The sequence below is a fragment of the Habropoda laboriosa genome, unplaced genomic scaffold (assembly GCF_001263275.1).
Source record: "Habropoda laboriosa isolate 0110345459 unplaced genomic scaffold, ASM126327v1 scaffold648, whole genome shotgun sequence".
Classification (NCBI taxonomy): domain Eukaryota; kingdom Metazoa; phylum Arthropoda; class Insecta; order Hymenoptera; family Apidae; genus Habropoda; species Habropoda laboriosa.
The window spans coordinates 803,725-819,959 of record NW_017100857.1 but is presented as its reverse complement, the minus strand read 5'-3'; the positions used below and the strand labels follow the sequence as shown (position 1 = coordinate 819,959).

At 38.1% G+C, this 16,235-nt stretch overlaps 6 protein-coding genes across 8 annotated transcripts in view; 4 read left to right on the top strand and 2 right to left on the bottom strand.

Annotated features, from left to right (window-relative positions):
- LOC108577445 (transcription factor kayak) overlaps positions 1-5,535 on the top strand; it is a 37,857-nt gene extending 32,322 nt beyond the window's left edge. For all 3 annotated transcript variants that reach the window (XM_017940596.1, XM_017940595.1, XM_017940597.1), the window contains exons 2-3: positions 3,396-3,836; positions 4,344-5,535. In XM_017940596.1, the coding sequence (XP_017796085.1) occupies positions 3,396-3,836; positions 4,344-4,949 (1,047 nt within the window). In that variant the 3' untranslated portion in view covers positions 4,950-5,535. The remainder of the gene's footprint in view (positions 1-3,395; positions 3,837-4,343) is intronic.
- A 78-nt stretch (positions 5,536-5,613) lies between these two features.
- On the bottom strand, positions 5,614-11,161 carry LOC108577442 (ribosome-releasing factor 2, mitochondrial). Its single transcript, XM_017940593.1, has 4 exons — positions 11,006-11,161; positions 9,161-10,932; positions 7,031-7,177; positions 5,614-6,960 (listed from the first exon to the last, which is right to left on the bottom strand). Exons 1-4 carry the CDS (start codon positions 11,151-11,153, stop codon positions 6,796-6,798), a joined length of 2,232 nt encoding a protein of 743 aa, XP_017796082.1. The 5' UTR covers positions 11,154-11,161; the 3' UTR covers positions 5,614-6,795.
- LOC108577443 lies at positions 7,514-8,935 on the top strand. Its single transcript, XM_017940594.1, has 3 exons — positions 7,514-7,639; positions 7,720-7,869; positions 7,970-8,935. Exons 1-3 carry the CDS (start codon positions 7,517-7,519, stop codon positions 8,933-8,935), a joined length of 1,239 nt encoding a protein of 412 aa, XP_017796083.1. The 5' UTR covers positions 7,514-7,516.
- A 169-nt stretch (positions 11,162-11,330) lies between the features above and the next one.
- Positions 11,331-12,056, bottom strand: LOC108577447 (28S ribosomal protein S18a, mitochondrial). The gene is made up of 4 exons (XM_017940600.1): positions 11,944-12,056; positions 11,720-11,853; positions 11,528-11,651; positions 11,331-11,446 (listed from the first exon to the last, which is right to left on the bottom strand). The coding sequence occupies exons 1-4, from the start codon at positions 12,044-12,046 to the stop codon at positions 11,331-11,333; spliced, it is 477 nt and encodes a 158-aa protein (XP_017796089.1). The 5' UTR covers positions 12,047-12,056.
- A 397-nt stretch (positions 12,057-12,453) lies between these two features.
- Positions 12,454-13,876, top strand: LOC108577446 (zinc finger protein-like 1). The gene is made up of 3 exons (XM_017940598.1): positions 12,454-12,709; positions 12,880-13,185; positions 13,264-13,876. The coding sequence occupies exons 1-3, from the start codon at positions 12,608-12,610 to the stop codon at positions 13,822-13,824; spliced, it is 969 nt and encodes a 322-aa protein (XP_017796087.1). The 5' UTR covers positions 12,454-12,607; the 3' UTR covers positions 13,825-13,876.
- A 1,142-nt stretch (positions 13,877-15,018) lies between these two features.
- Positions 15,019-16,235, top strand: part of LOC108577371 (D-beta-hydroxybutyrate dehydrogenase, mitochondrial) — a 3,422-nt gene continuing 2,205 nt past the window's right edge. Inside the window, 4 exon segments of the mRNA XM_017940511.1 lie at positions 15,019-15,178; positions 15,589-15,870; positions 16,019-16,231; positions 16,234-16,235. The exon segment at positions 16,234-16,235 is cut by the window's right edge and continues 79 nt beyond it. Coding sequence (XP_017796000.1) covers positions 15,019-15,178; positions 15,589-15,870; positions 16,019-16,231; positions 16,234-16,235 — 657 coding nt within the window.

Below are 16,235 nucleotides of genomic sequence, written 5' to 3'. Positions count from 1 at the left end.
CATTGAGATTATTAAAATCAATTTATTAATCACTGGGATTAAATGATACTTAATTGAATAATCCAGAGGTGTCACGAGTTAAGTGCAATAAAAAGGATAGAATCATTTCGGTGTTTTCGCGACAGATAAAAGCGAACCGAGTCTCTAGATCGTGAACTCGATTATCTTCCACTGCAAATAAACGGATGTCGGTTTTTGTGTTCCGTAGATAAACGAAATCGAGTACATCGGTTTCCTTTTTTTTTTCTCTTCAAATGGTAACTATGGTACGATGATGCCACACCTTCTGTCAATTGACGCATTTTCGGTCCGATAGAGTGTGCCAGCGCAATAAGAAGTAAATAAAGCTCGATAGGCTCTACATGCTGATAAATACCGCGCCTTTGCGCTTGCCTCTAAATTTATCGAGCCTTCAATAATCGTCGTAATAACGGAATCGCTTTTTCTCTCGATGGTCATCGCGGTCGTAAATTTCGGATTGTGCCAAATCGGAGAAACCGTGGCGAGTATGAGACATCTTCCAAGTGTGGTTATATAGCAACTGATTTATGCGCATGCGCATCACACGAGGCTTACAGTAAATTACGAACTTGCCCTAAGGTCGAGGCGATGAATTAACCTCCTCTCTGCCATAAATTTTTATACAGAAAAAAAAACGGACGAAAATTCTCTCGTGTTTGGAGAAGGAGAAATGGAAGTACCCCCGTAGTCGAAATTTCAGAAATTGGTGACGCGCGCGCGAAAGCGATTTTGAGACGCCTATGTTTATCTCGCGGAGCATTCCGAAAGTTTTCACGCGCGCCAATATCGAATAGGTGGGCCGTGAATATTGTGGGTGGGTGATTACTCTTCTCTTAAAGTCGCTACCCGTTGGTATGCTAAGTAATTTTAGCGATGACACAGAACCGAGCGCGGTGGCCCCGCGATTATGAACCGTAATCGTGTTATAAATACATGCATGATAAATTCTCGACCAAAAGTGGAGGAGGTTTGTATAGCAGCCTCTCTTGAAATTTAATTTATGAAGCACACTCGTATTTTGTTAGGTGTTAGTGAGAGCTGGTTAGATGAAGGATAATAGTAGACATTTTAGAACAAGTTTCAGAAGCAGCAGAAGTTTACGAGGTTAATGATCTTAATTCGGAACTTTTTCATGCCGAAACGAAGGAATCATAAAAGAGAAGCCAGATGAAGTAGAAAAATGTCTTACACGTTAGTTTTATCATTTAAACGATGACGATCACATTTGAGGTTCAACGAACTTTTACACCTAACCTAGAAAAAGAAAGATCAAGTATAGCGAGCGATGACGTTAAGTTAATTATGAGATTACGACCGACGGGGTCACTAGCGATCTATCACGATCGTCGTTTTCATTCGAACACCAGCCTCTCGATGCGCAATTCCTGTGCAATGATGCTTGAACCCTGGGAATCGTTCAATTCTTTTGACGTGTACTTGTGTGTGACTATCTATCGCGAATCGGCCTTCGTTAACGATCAGAACGACTCGTAATTTTAGAAATGATAGGCCTGTCTGTTAGTCGCACACGGTGTCGTTGTCTCTTCTCCTTACGAGAGTGAAGGACGCGCTTCTTCTCCTTCCTGCGTCCTTTTGTGTTTTCTGGGAAACGTGTGCGCCGGGTATAATACGTCGCGCGCGCGTTCCCGTCTGCCGATTGGTCGACGCGATAATGGCGAACGCGAGGTTGTCGCTACGTGAGCTGCGATTCGAGCCAAGTCATTAATATCGTCCGTAGTTGGACGTACGCATTCTTTTATATCGTCGATGAAATCCATCGAGCTGTATTTACGATTGTTTCCACGACGATCGTGCTATGAAACACATATGTACATAGGTGCAAAGGCGGTTTTACTCGACGCCGATATCTACATTGACGATTTCAATTTTATTGCGCACCGGCAAGCACGAAGACCCGCGACAGGTGGCGCGTTCGATCGTATACCCCTAAACATCGTCGATATAACACAGAGATGTGTATCCACACCATGTATTCCGCGCACGTGTTTCATACTTTATGCAAAAAGATTAAATCTTATTGTTAATATCGTGATGTTACGAGAATCTCTCGTTTATTGAAATTACGGTTATAAGCGTCACGTAAGGTCGTTAAATGAACGTTACTCTGAAAAAGGTCCATGATCGTTTTTTATTTTTGAACGCAAGGTAACCAAGATTGGAACGTGTAAACAGAATTCAAGATCGGAGATTACGGAGAACGGAGGTCAGATCGGTGGATAATTATTAGGAACGCCGCGATAACTCGTTGTAATTTTAGCGATGATGATACTCGGCCGATAAAGATGTGCGCGTATACACCTTGAAACACAACCCCCAGACGATCTAGTTCGTGCCGATAGCTTATCGGCTATTGGATCATGGATATTTTTATCACCAGGAATATCTAACTGGATTAGTGACGAGTCCCCGCGATATCAAGACGGAAAGGAAACGATAACATATGATAGAAGCATTTGCGTACCTTTCCGTCATTCTGTGGCTGTTGCTTCTTTTTCCTCGTTTTTTTTCTCTTCACCAGTTGCGCAACGCCCTCTTTTTTTCATGGAGCGAAAACAGTTCGTTGGAATTGGTTTCGTTGGCCACCAGACAATTTCGTCGATAATACAACGAACTTCTTTTATCTGGCTGGGTGGTAATAAACAACGCGGTGATCTCTAATGCGCAGTTTGTTTGAAAGGCAATCGCGTTCCACAGCCAGCAACGAAAAACATCGCTTTCCTAACTGTTTTGTTATCTCTCCGCACCTGGCAAACTCGTGTTTTACGTTTGTGTTGCATGGTCAACCGATCTGCGCGCCAGTCTCTCGTCTCCCGCGCGTCTGTGTGCGCTGCTATTATTGACAGAGAGAAAAATGTATTGGTCGTTACTTTTCCTCGTTTTTATACTGATTCCACGTAATCAGGCCAGCTGACGTTTAGACAGCGCTTAGTGAGTGTTTTTTTCACCGTTTAGACAAAGAAAGTGTTATTATTTTTAATACGCGCAGGTGTTGAAATGACGCGTGTAATTAAAACGCAGTAACAGTGTCGAGGGTTTAGTATACTATTCAGTATACTTCGTGTATTGCACGTAAGTGATTCTACATAGGTAGTAAACGAAAAAAAAACTGATCGTCAAAATTGTGTCGTGTTTATAAAGAAAACTGTTATTCGTCGAGTACAAACATTCAAAAAATTAGCTTACCTTATGGCCGATATAGATCGACAAATGGCATCGTGAAAAATTTAAGACAGTTATTAAGAAAAATAAAAACCAGTCGTTATTTATCTCTTCTTTACAATTTTTTTTAATTAAAAATTGACAAAAAATGAATGCTTAAAATTAACATGTGAAATTTTTGTTTGTAATTACAGCTCGTTTCCCTGGACGGACTGCACAGCGGAGTGCCGACCAGGACGACGCCGACGTTGACGCCGACGACGCTCCGTAGCATCGAGCAGACGTTTCTAGAGCTGACCAGCGAGTCAGCGTCGCATAGTCGCGAGGCAGGGTTCGTCCCGCCTTTGGTGGAACCCTCGCAGCCGACGCCGGCACAAACGCAAAATACGACGGCGCACCACGTTGTTACCACCACCGCCGCCGCCCCCGTGGCAACCAACACCACCCTCGTGGAGAGCCAACAGACTCGGCCACAGCTGCCGGCGAGGCGCAACATGGGCGGTAGACGGCCCACCAGGACGATTGGCATGACTCCCGAGGAGGAGGAACGACGACAGATCCGCAGGGAGAGAAATAAAATGGCAGCGGCCAGATGTCGCAAGCGAAGAATGGATCATACCAATGCCCTGTTAGAAGTAAGTCTCATCCGAGAGACACCGAGAAACGTGGATTCCTAATTTTTTTTTAATTTCGTCCATTTTTGAAAGTATGACGTAATACGTAGTTGGAGTGACCTCAGCACCTTCTATACATTTTTTATCATTCTTTTGCATAGTGTACTTACTATTCCTCGATAAAACTAGTATTAAATAATTTTATACGTAATTATAAATAAAAATTAATTATTTCAAAATTTGTTTACTTTTAATGTATTCTTTGGCTTGTTATTACTAGAGGAAGTATCGTTTCTATTTTCATAACGAATTGGATAAATGTTTTTAAAAGGAAGGTACAGGACAGCTTGTCATAAAACATCCCACAAATAACACAACTGGGATGCTGAGGGACATTCAGTTTAACTAATTAAAGGTTAATGAAAAAGAATATACTCGATACGTTTTTACGGATCCACCTGTTTAAAACATCTTACTCCAGCCTTGAAGCTATGTGCAATGAATTAACACATATTTATATTTGACTAGGAGACTGAGGGTTTGGAACAAAAGAAACAGTGCTTGCAAGAAGAGATCCACCAGCTGCAACAGGCCAAAGACGAGCTCGAGTTCATCCTGGAGGCTCATATGGCCGCTTGTCGACTTCGTTCCGATTCACCTCCGGACGTGAAACCTGTGATAAAGCCAGAGCTTCCGACGGAGGATAAATTCGTCGCGGCGGCCGCTCAATTCGCCGTGGATGCAGCCGCGGCAGACACGACGAAACGCGACACGTTGAACGCCGCGACGAGACCAAACAGACCGAACTCGTTGCCGGTCGGTTTCGACAATAACAATCGACCGAACTCCTTGTCGATCTTCAGCGAACCGAAAGAGAGGCCGGACACGCTCACGTTCAAAACGGTCGAGACGCCGTCTTTCATGAAACCGTCGCTAGATGTCGCCGGTATGCCTATCACAACGCCGACAAGTGGCATACCGTTTAACTTCGAATCGTTAATGGAGGGCGGAACCGGCCTCACGCCCGTCTCCACACCCTTGATACCATCCTGTTCAACGCAACAAAGAAACAACCTGTCAGCCGTCGATCTCAGCTCTCCGGATGCGAATCCACCGAAATTAGTGAGTTTGTGACGCCAAGATGATCTCGAGTACGGATCGAACGAGGACGATCCCGAATGAGAAAATAAAATCGCCACGTCGCCATGTTTGATTTAAAAAAGCAATCGATGATGGGAAGCTGTGTACAGAGGACACGAGGAACCATGACGAAGAGAGAAGAGATGAAGAGAAAAAGGATCGATGGTTGAGAATTCTTTTCTTTCGCAAAACACACACACAAATACACACACACTACATCACCGGAGAGATAGAGAGTTGTTGTTTTACTACGGTTGTCATTGAGATCGACACGTGTGTTCGTTGGGCAGTATTATAACTATACATATATTTGGGAGAAAAAAGAAATATCTTTTACAACGAATTTGTCATTTCTCTTCTTGATCGTTTAGAGTCTTTTTTTGAAAAAGAGACAAAACAGAGCGAACGCGTGTAGTTCGAACGTTTCATTGGATTTTTAAATGGAAAAATAGGCGTGTACACACAGATACACACGCGTTCGATTGCATTTCCGACGGTGTTTGAAGATGAATTTTGTTTGTAACAATAGAGTCGAGGGGTCTCGTCGCGTTTTTGAGGCCCTCGAGGACACTCGTTTGTAATGTGGAGAAACGATGATACAATAAAATATCGGTACGATGACACTGTTCGTTATATATATATATATATATGTATGTACTATTCGATTGTATAGAGATAATAACTTGAGTTACCGTTGTCCGTGAGATTCCTGGTAACTTCTACGACGAGACATGATTATTTCTTAATAAATAGAAACCGCGTCGAGGTATTCAGTATTGCGTCTCTGTCATGGATTCACGCATCGTAAACAAATAATTACAAAACAGAAAGCCTTATCGTCGAACAACACATTTTTTGCATCTACCGTGCAAAGTAACTTTGATAAATTCATTTTTGAGGCTAATAAAACGAAAACTGAAGGCAAAAAAGTGGAAAGGTTGTGAAAGATGGAATTTCTCATGTTACTGGCGCGTTTCTATGGGTGTAAATCGCGTGTGATGAACGTACGAGAAGAAAAAGGCGAAGTATTTTTCGAAGTCACATCCGGTTGAAACGCGTAACTTAACCGGATGCGGCAGATTTTTACGTGCAAATGACATGTTTGCAAAAGTCTCTCACCCCATAACATGTAATCCCTCCGTACATATAATATATATACATACATATATTTTATTATGTATGACATTTTTGCATGATCTTTAAGCAATATTAATATATTTATACGCGGCTGCCGCTTTCGAGGCTGAGCCAGTGTTTCTTTTCGATAAGACTTTCTTTCATCTGCAATTTTGTCAATTTTTTTTTTAACTATTGATATCGCCATTGATGATTCTACATTTGTATAAAGATCGTTTAGTCGAAAGAAATCGTTTTACTGAGCTGCGCGATTTCAGCCCCGTGATCGGCGGCCGCGAATCGGCGATTTTTGTAAGTAAAAAGACGAAGAAGAAGAAGAGATTGTGTAAACGCACCATCGATAAACGAAATGCTGCAATATATTTTGATTAGAAACGAACGCAATAAAGGAACAACCGAGCATGTAATTGTCCAAGATATAATAACGATGTGTTTTAATTATTCGTGTATTATCGTAATTGTTACTTTTACTTAGATGTGTAAGTCTTTTCCGACGTATGAGAAATCGGCACATAGGACTGCCTTAATGCGTTGCCACGTAAAGAATACGCTAATCTTAATCCCGAGACCAGAGGGACATTTCTATCTTTGTACAATTAAATAGCTAATTTCTTAATACAAATGATATTTGGTACAAAGCAACATTGCATCGTGTATGTGTTGTTCTTTTCTCATGGAAGCTGTTCTTCCTTTCTTTATTTAACTAATAGAAACCAGTGACACGTTTAATCGCTTCTGCTTCGTTGATCGAGTCCATTAATTCGTAATGATCGAATTCTAACGTGAACGTTGCATGTCCTGATGAAATTACCCTCACTGCTGTTGAATATCCCAGTAGCTCAGCGAGTGGAGCAACGCAATGTACCACCTGTTCACATGTTTCAATTAATTTTTTTTGTCGATTAATACTTTCTCATAATGAGGAGATGTATATTTACTTTGTTTGGTCCACGTTCGTCGATGTATCGTATTTCTGCACGCCTCTTCGACAAGTCTTTGAGGACAACACTAAAATAATCTGAGGCTACCACAACTTCCAATTGCATTATGGGCTCCATGAGTGTGACTTCAGCTTCTCGCATCAACTGTAATATAAAGGATGAGCAATGATTAAATGTAGAATAAATTTTATACTTGAAAGTATCTAAGGGGGTTTGATTAGTTTGAAAGTTTTGAGAAAATACAGCACAGTAGATTTATCTTCGTCAAATTTTTCACTGTTAAAAAATCGTTCCATTTATAAATCGTGAAGTATTCTTACGAAGTTAAAATCCTCATTTTTTCGTTTGCCGACAAACTTCACTTGTTAAATCGAAGCAGTGAAGTAGGCCGCATGTGAGAAACAAGCGAACGGAAAAATGTAAATCCTAAAGCATAAGTACGCATAAATGCCGTTGGTTTTCCTGAAATAATTCCATAATTTCATGGTTGATGGATATGTGTCTCTCTTATACAGTATCAGCGATAAACCCTTAGAATATTGGAGTAAGCAACATTCTCAGTCAGGACGTATTCGTAAGATCTTGGATTCGGACTTGTTAGAAAATGTACGTCAACGTGGATGAGTATCAATTGATTCGGAGTAGATTTTGAATTAATCTTTTTTTTCGTGGTAAATGGTGAACAGGTTATCGAGATACAGGACTTCGAACAGCCTCATGGTTATGGAACCTCCGTCATCTGTCCCCCTGATTCCTCTCAGTTTCTCAATATCGAATTGCCAATTCTAGTTATAGTGATAAAAAACTTGAACCTACAGTGTCGTATACAAGTGCAGGTAATTTTTCTATGTACTTTTTAACACTTAGAAATCTCTTTTTGGTTATTCATATCCCTCGAAGTATCTAACGACAGAAAATTCGTGAAACACAAATCAGGTTGCGGATACTCAAAATTGTCTTCATCACTTTCAATTCACCAACGCGGAGAACGAGAAACAAAGCTCCAGGGGTGTGATTTGTCGCGTGAGAGCGAAATTAGAAACCGGTTGGAACAAGTTAGAGCTGAATCTGTCTAACCTAACGCAAACCGCCTTTAAGAGAGAGTATGCCGTCACGCAGAGGTTGCAAATTTGCGGGAACTGTCGTCTGCGTCGAATATATTTCATAGACAAACACTACGAGGACCAAGAAGTTTGTCCAAAATTATACCAAAGTTTCCTCGATTCGTACATGCTGAAATGGGGTATTCATAAAGTAGAAAGATCGACGCAGACTAGTTCGAAAAGGAACAAAAGTAAGGTTAAGGGAGGCAATACTTTAAGGATCACGAGACAATTAAGCGGCGAGAATTTAAGCAGCGGTGAAACGAGAAATAGCAGTCCTAAGAATGTTGCTGGACAGAGGATAATTGACGAGAATTTTCTGAAGAATTTGCAGCTGAAAACTGACATACTGATCAGTGACTTCTTGGACAGACAAAACACCAAATTGCCGCGTACTTTTGAACTTAAACAGAGTACCAGGTTGAAACCGTACGCTTTTCCAACACTAGCCCCGAAACAAAGACCGTTCAATTCCACTTTCAATTCTGAAGATGCACTGAAGAAAATTGGCATTTTGAGAACGTTCACGGAGACCTACATATGCAACGAAGAGAAACGTAAAGAGAACAACGTTGTGAAGAGTATACAAGAGAATTGGAGGCACAGGTACTTCCTTCCTAAGGATGAATTGTCGAACAATACTGATTCGTTGAAACAGACTACGAAGAGGACAATGTTGGAACGCAAACCGAAATCTTTGCTCGTACTGTCTGAATTGAAATCTAGTTCTGCGAAACCAGTAACAAGAAAGAACGTGGAGATGACTAAACGTAACGAAAGCGATACGGTTATTAATTAATTGTCCGTTAACGTGATTTCAATGTTAAATAATTGTAATAAAATTGACGTATTGATTTATCTTCACGTGTAATCGATTGATCCTATGGTTAGAATCAAAGATGGCTGCTTGTTGAGGTTACTACGTCATTTTCCCTACGATCGTTCATCATTTCTATTTCTTACATTTTTATTATTTTCTTAAAAAGCAACTAAGAATTGTAAAGCAATGCCCATAAATGTTTACCTTTCTAACACATTGTGAAACAGCGGCAGTGATTACCGACGGCGTTGTATTAGATAGATATTCCAACCAATGCAACTTGATACCCATATTTATAACTGGATAACTTAATTTGGGTCCGTGTAAACGAACCGACCGTATACCAGATTTCACCGCTTTCATAATTTTCAAAGGTATAGCACTGATATTACTGATACAATCTGATGAGTTGTCTAGCAGCAAAGTTTCACTTCCTTGGTAATTTGGTATCAATGACATGATTACAGTGACTTTTTGATTAGCATTTCCTATCTTAAATTCGCACGAGAAAGAATCTTTAATAGGTTCCTTTATTGTCTCTCTGTAAGCAATTTGTAAAGGACCTAAGTCAGCATCAACTTTGTACTCTGTCCTGATTCTTTCTTTAATGATCTCAAGGTGCAATTCACCCATGCCTGCAAGAACAATTTGGCCAGTTTCTTCATTCTGAGATACCCTCAAACTGGGATCTTCCCTTTCAAGTTGCTGTAGAGCTGCTTCTAAAGCTGTTTGTGTGGATAATGATGGTGCCTCTATGGAACAGAAAAAAACTGGCTCCAATGTTTTTGTATTACAATTAAATATTTTTTCTATGTCTTCTGGTCTAACATCTTTCTGTGCCTCTAGTTTTTGTTTTGCATTGTTTGCTGCAGTTAGAGTAGACGTTATCAAATCACCAGCCATTGTATATTTTAATCCTGTGACTGCCGCAATATTGCCACGAGTGATGCTTGATATTTCTTGATAGTCGTCCGCGAAGGCGATGTACAATTTGCCAGCCGTCTCTTTTTCTTCCCTACAAACGTTGTATATTTTCGTGCCCTTTTCTAAGCTACCACTGTACAGTCTACAAAAAGTGATGGGTCCCTTTTGCTTATCGTGAACGACTTTAAAAGCTCTGGCAGACAGATTCTTGGCGAAGCTATTATAATGTGATGAATATTTATTGTCATTGGGTGATGGTAGATACAAGAGAATACTGTCCATTAAAGGTTGCACTCCTATGTTTTTGTAAGAACTACCTAGAAGTACAGGAACACCTTTCCTACTTATAGTGGCTCTGTACAAGGAGTTATGCAACATTTGTGAGGTAATTGTATCCAAAGATTCTTGCTCTATGATGGTGTCAGCTAACTCATCATCTATGCTGGACAACTTATCAGTTAAATTTTGGCGTCTTTCATTTGCTATTTCCCATAAATGTTTATCCTCATTTTCGGATAATTTTAATCTTGTAAGTTTCATTCCCATGTCTTTTTTATCAAACATGAACTTCTCCAAAGAAATAACATCCACAATTCCTTGCAGAACCCCTTTTTCCTTTATTGGAAATTGTGTAGGTAACACTACTGTGTTTAACTTTGATTGAACAGACTTTAAGCTCATGTCAAAATCAGCATCTGCTCTGTCCATTTTATTTACATAAATAATTCTAGGGATACTATATTTATCTGCTTGTCTGCAGACAGTCAATGTCTGAGCTTCAACACCTGCACTACCATCTAATATAACTACTGCCCCATCTAATACTCTCAAAGTTTGTTCCACTTCCATAGTAAAGTCTATATGACCAGGAGTATCGATTAAATTGATACGATAATTTTTCCATTGAAACGTCACTGCGGCAGAGGTAATTGTTATACCACGCTGACGTTCCTGGTCCATGTAATCTGTTACCGTATTTCCATGATGAACCTCTCCCATGTGCCTAATCAGACCGGAATAATATAACATTCTTTCCGTTGTGGTAGTTTTTCCTGGAAAGTCATTGTGAAATTTACGAAAATAGAAATCTTTAATAGGTTATCTTAAAAAGCACAGTGAACGAACCAGCATCGATATGTGCCAAAATTCCAATATTTCGAATTTTTGCGATTTCTTGTTCTCCATGTTCCTTTTTTACAATTGCTGCACCTTTTGACACGTATCGTTTTTGACATTTACACCATGAACTTTTTATTAATCTACATGTCAACATGATTCCTAACCTATAAGTATATACACACTTCAAATCGTATAGCAAAGCGGAACCACGTGCAAAATTATTATTGACAAATGTAGGGTTTCTGGACCGATTCAAAAATCGAAAAAAAAGAATAGGCAATTTAAAATGCAACGATGTTCTAAAATTATTTATTGTATTCTGTACAAATTATTACTTATATTTAGCTTTTATGGTAGATTCATCAAAGTAGGTATTGAATTTTTTCCACTTTCTTCTTCTTAAGGGATGAAGTAGACCACCCTTGGGATCTGCTCGCAGCATTAATCCTAAACATTATAATATTCCGTTGTAGCGTGTATTGTAAAAAATGCAACTGTAAATTATTCTTTATTGTAATTGCTCTTAACCTGCACTCTGAGCCATTATGATCAATGATGAAATTCTTTTTTGTTGTACATTACAAAGACCTGTAATCCTACGTGGTAATATGTAACCATCGGATCTGACAAACTGATTTAAAATAAGAACATCCTACAAAATCAATGTAATTACCCAAAGATAAAATAAATCGTACATATATTGAAGTATCAAGCTCTTACTGTATGTTTAATATCAAGACCAGAAGAACATATAGGACATGCCCCGTTTTTAGGTTTTAAAAATCGTTCGTCATTTGTATCCTCTTTTATCACGGCTTCGAAAATTATAGTATTCCCTTCTTTCTTTTCGATAACTGTAAATTCAAAAGTAGAGGTTATGAATGGCAAAATAAATACTGAGTGATGTCATGCTTTTGTTAATACTTTTACTTGATATAGCTCACTTTCTTTGAGACGCGTCGTTGCAGACAATGATATATTCCTATTTTGTCCTATCGATAATATATTTTTCCCTAAATAGTTTATAACACGATACAACGCAGCCATTTTAAAGATGCCTGAAGTATGATGTTTTTTAAATATCATAAACGTTACATGTATATTTTATTATAATTTATAGACAACTCTATCTGATTAATATGATATCAAACTAAAGGTTTATTCTATTGGAGAAACACATCGGGCAGTGTTATGAACAGTTTAAAAATGAATTTAAGAGATTTTTCATTATTCAAATATTTCCATAAAGAAATTTGCTGTTTTTATTTAAGAAAATTTTGTTTTTCGAAAATTAATTTTACAAACAAACATTTTCTTCGAGTTAAATCAAACAAGATGATTAGAAACTTGTGGAGAGGAATGTTCATTTGTCCATTTCGGCGTATTAAAGAATCTTATTGGTCCATTCTTCTGTATCTTTCGTAGAAAATGTCAGAGGACGTGGCCGATGAAACATGGAAGCCGTGTCGCATAATACAGTTTAAGTTGCCGTCAGTCTACGATATGTCATGTGATAGTATTCATTTGTAAAAGTGTTTTTAACTAATTAGTCTTTCACTGAATTGTTCTAATTTATTTAATGTAACAAACGCACTATTTTATTGAAATATGGGGTTGTGCAAGTGTCCGAAAAGAAGAGTAACAAATTTATTTTGTTTTGAACACCATGTCAATGTTTGTGAACATTGCATGGTTATAAATCATCCAAAGGTATTTTATTTCGTCCTTAAAAATATATGTAATTTAGCTTACGATCATTTATTTTGATAAAAGACGATGTTAAATAAAGAAATTTAGTTAAAAGGGTTCTGTTTAAATAATGTACTACTTTCGCTTTTTTTTTATCGAAGGTGTTAAATATTTGTATTTTTTTTTTGCAGTGTATTGTCCAGTCGTATATTTTATGGCTCCATGATCATGATTATAATCCAGTTTGTGCATTATGCTCAGTGAATCTAAATGAAGGAGATTGTGTTCGATTAACATGTTACCACATGTTTCATTGGGCATGTTTGGATAAATATGGCAGAGAATTACCAGCTACAACAGCACCAGCAGGATATACATGTCCAAGTTGTAAGGAACGTATTTTTCCAGACCCAAAATTGGTATCTCTTGTAGCAGATGTATTATGTGAAAAATTAGCTGGAGTAAATTGGGGACGTGCTGGCTTAGGTTTACCCTTAGTATGTACTCTAAGCATTTGTTCACAATGAAGAGCAATATGTATGGAACATTGGATACAATTAAATATTTTTTTACAGCTCAGTGAAGATAGAGAACAAAAGCCAGAGCAAGAACGTCCATCATTAAGAACTGAAACTACTTCATATCAGAATCATGCATTGCCAGCCACGTCACAAACAACAGCTACATCACGTTCGAGTAGTACTGTTAATTCAGTACATACTAACATAAATAATGTGCATTTAAATAATCAAAAAGTCGGGCCGCCCTATTCAATTGTAAATATCGATTCGTCCATGGGATTGTCTCAGTCAACATCGAGAAAAGTTTGTGAAGCTTATGATGATCCAAAGGATATATCATTTGATCATGATGAAAATAAATACAGAAGAAAGTCGGCCATTGAGTGGTTCTTAAGGTCGTGGAAATTGATAGTGAGTCCACCGACACGGCGTAGAAACTCACCTGGATCATTATACAAAAAATATGCAGTGATAGGTGTCATGGGTATATTAGCTTTCATTGGAATGTTAATTTTATTTTCATGGCTTGGCAGAATGGCTACGGATGGCGATCCGAGTTACGATCTTCGCGCGGATCCTAACATTATGGTAGATGATAAACCGGCTGGTATTTAATATACTCTGGATCTCAAAGTAAATTTTGAGGGAAATCATGGGAGCATAACGCAAGCGAAACATATAACGCGTGTCGAAGTAATATTTGAAGCTTGTAAAATAGCGAAACAATTATCGACTGCAGTGAAACAGATATGTATTAACCGAAATATGATTTTAATCTGAGAGAATAATTAGCTTAAAGTACAGTGTACTGTTAGCCTTAATATTTGTTAATTTTTATGTAAAGTATGCCTTCTACACTAAGCTGTATATTTCACTCTGTAAAGACTTATAAATTTACAAGAACTTTTGTGTAATGATTATATAAATCGTTAGTTTTTTATACTATAATGTGAGAAACTTAAGAGAAAAGAAAAAATGCTGCTAATTCCATTGCAGTCAATAAGAATGAGTCGTGCGCTAAGAGGGTTTTATAATTGTGATAGTTATTTTAATTAAGAGCGCACTATTTTATTGTTTATGTTATTACATTTATTTTAAAGCAGCATTATAATTTATTTAATACTGACAACCTTGCAAAATTGGTTCTAATATTTTCTGTTTTGATCGAGGAAGTGAAAATATATTTACACTAGAGAACAAAATACATCCTTTAGCACTTAGTAACATTTTTATTGTAGAAGGAGAACGTAGTAACCGTGGTAGAAGCGATTCCGAGTGTTTACCGTATTTCGTTTATTCATGCATGACGTGGTACGTTCATGAAATATTAAAATCTCTTAACAGATCAAACCGCTACCCTACATCAATTTTATATTAAACAAGGAATTCGTAAAAGAAAAGAAAAGAGATCAGAAGAATCTCAACTTTTGTAATAAACACAAAAATATTATACCATGTTTAGATAATTATAAAATTGTTTCGTTTTCTTAAAAGTTTCTTTACAATATTCCCAGCGAAAAATATTGCTTTATTAAATGTGATGAACGATAGAAATATAAACATTTGATAAGTACTATTATATTGAAATTGAAAAGGAACCATCACGATCCATAGTAGAAGAGTGGGGAGGTTTGATTTCTTTCCTTTTCCCGTCCCATAGCAGCCATTTGTGATCGTGACGAGGGTACTGTCGTTTCGTTGCATGTGTTTGTTCTCACTCGGGGTTCGAATACTTGTTGCTCATGCGTAACGATCTGGTGATTTTATGGTGATTTCCATTTTATAGATCGTAGATCGGTTAATTTCAAAATGAAACTAGTGAAGTCAATTATCAGTGGTGGATTAGTAAAGTACATAAAACGATACTCTACAATATTCATGGTCGATGCAACTACCTCAGTTGGTCTGTTTTACTTGTGGAACAAGGGATACAAGTACTTGGTACCAACAGTGTCTTTATGTTGTATCGGTAAGAACGAGACAACTTTATAATCAGATTAATCGTTATTTATTAATACTGTACAAATTTTTCACTATAAGTAAACAGAAATATTTGTAAGTGTATCTTATATCGTGAAAAAAAATCAATACAACAATAAAATTCGTATCAGATATATTTTTGAATTTTAAATACAATTTCACCATTTCATTATCTTATCTACTTACCGACAAACTGCGTTTATCAATATGCGCCATCAGCACGAAAGTCGATGATTCAATGATATTACGGCATGCTGTAATTTAATCGTTTAATACACTTAAATTGCAAATCACAAATTACGAACACGTGTAAACTTAGTATAAAGAATACAATACTACAATTCGCTATTAACCTACAGTACAGACATTTGAAGGAACACTTTCTAAATTGTCTTTTAGGGGGTACTTACTTGTACAGTCGCACAAAGTCCCGGGAGAAAATATCGGCGAATCAGGCCATTGTTATGATTGGTTGTGATTCGGGATTAGGATATAGCCTCGCTCTGCATTGCCGGCAGCTCGGTGCCAATGTAATTGCCAGCGTGTTGCAAATCGATGGCCCTGCTGCTAAGAAGCTGGAACAAGAGGGTGTACACGTTTACCCTTTGGACATTACACAGGTTAAAAGCGTCGAAAATTTCACGGGTTCCGTGCGAACAGTTTTGACGCAAAAATGTTTAGGTAAATTACGCGATAAAATATTGTTCATTGTTTTAATAAATCCAAGCAATCCGAAATAAAGCATAAAAAAATTCTTAAACATTTAAAACCGTGAATTGACCAAGGAAAAAGTATTGCATATGGAAATATGACAAAATACCGTTCTCAGCGTTACGATGTTTGGTCAACAACGCGGCGAAGATGATCTTCGGCGAATTTGAATGGCAAACAGACGAGCAGCTCCGGAATCAAGTGGAAGTGAACTTGCTGGGTAACATGAGAATCACTCGAGAACTGATGCCGATGATCCGAGCCCATTCCAGCCGTATTATCGTGATCTCGAGCCACTGCAGCATCCAACCGTTGCCCGGAGTGGCGGCTTACAG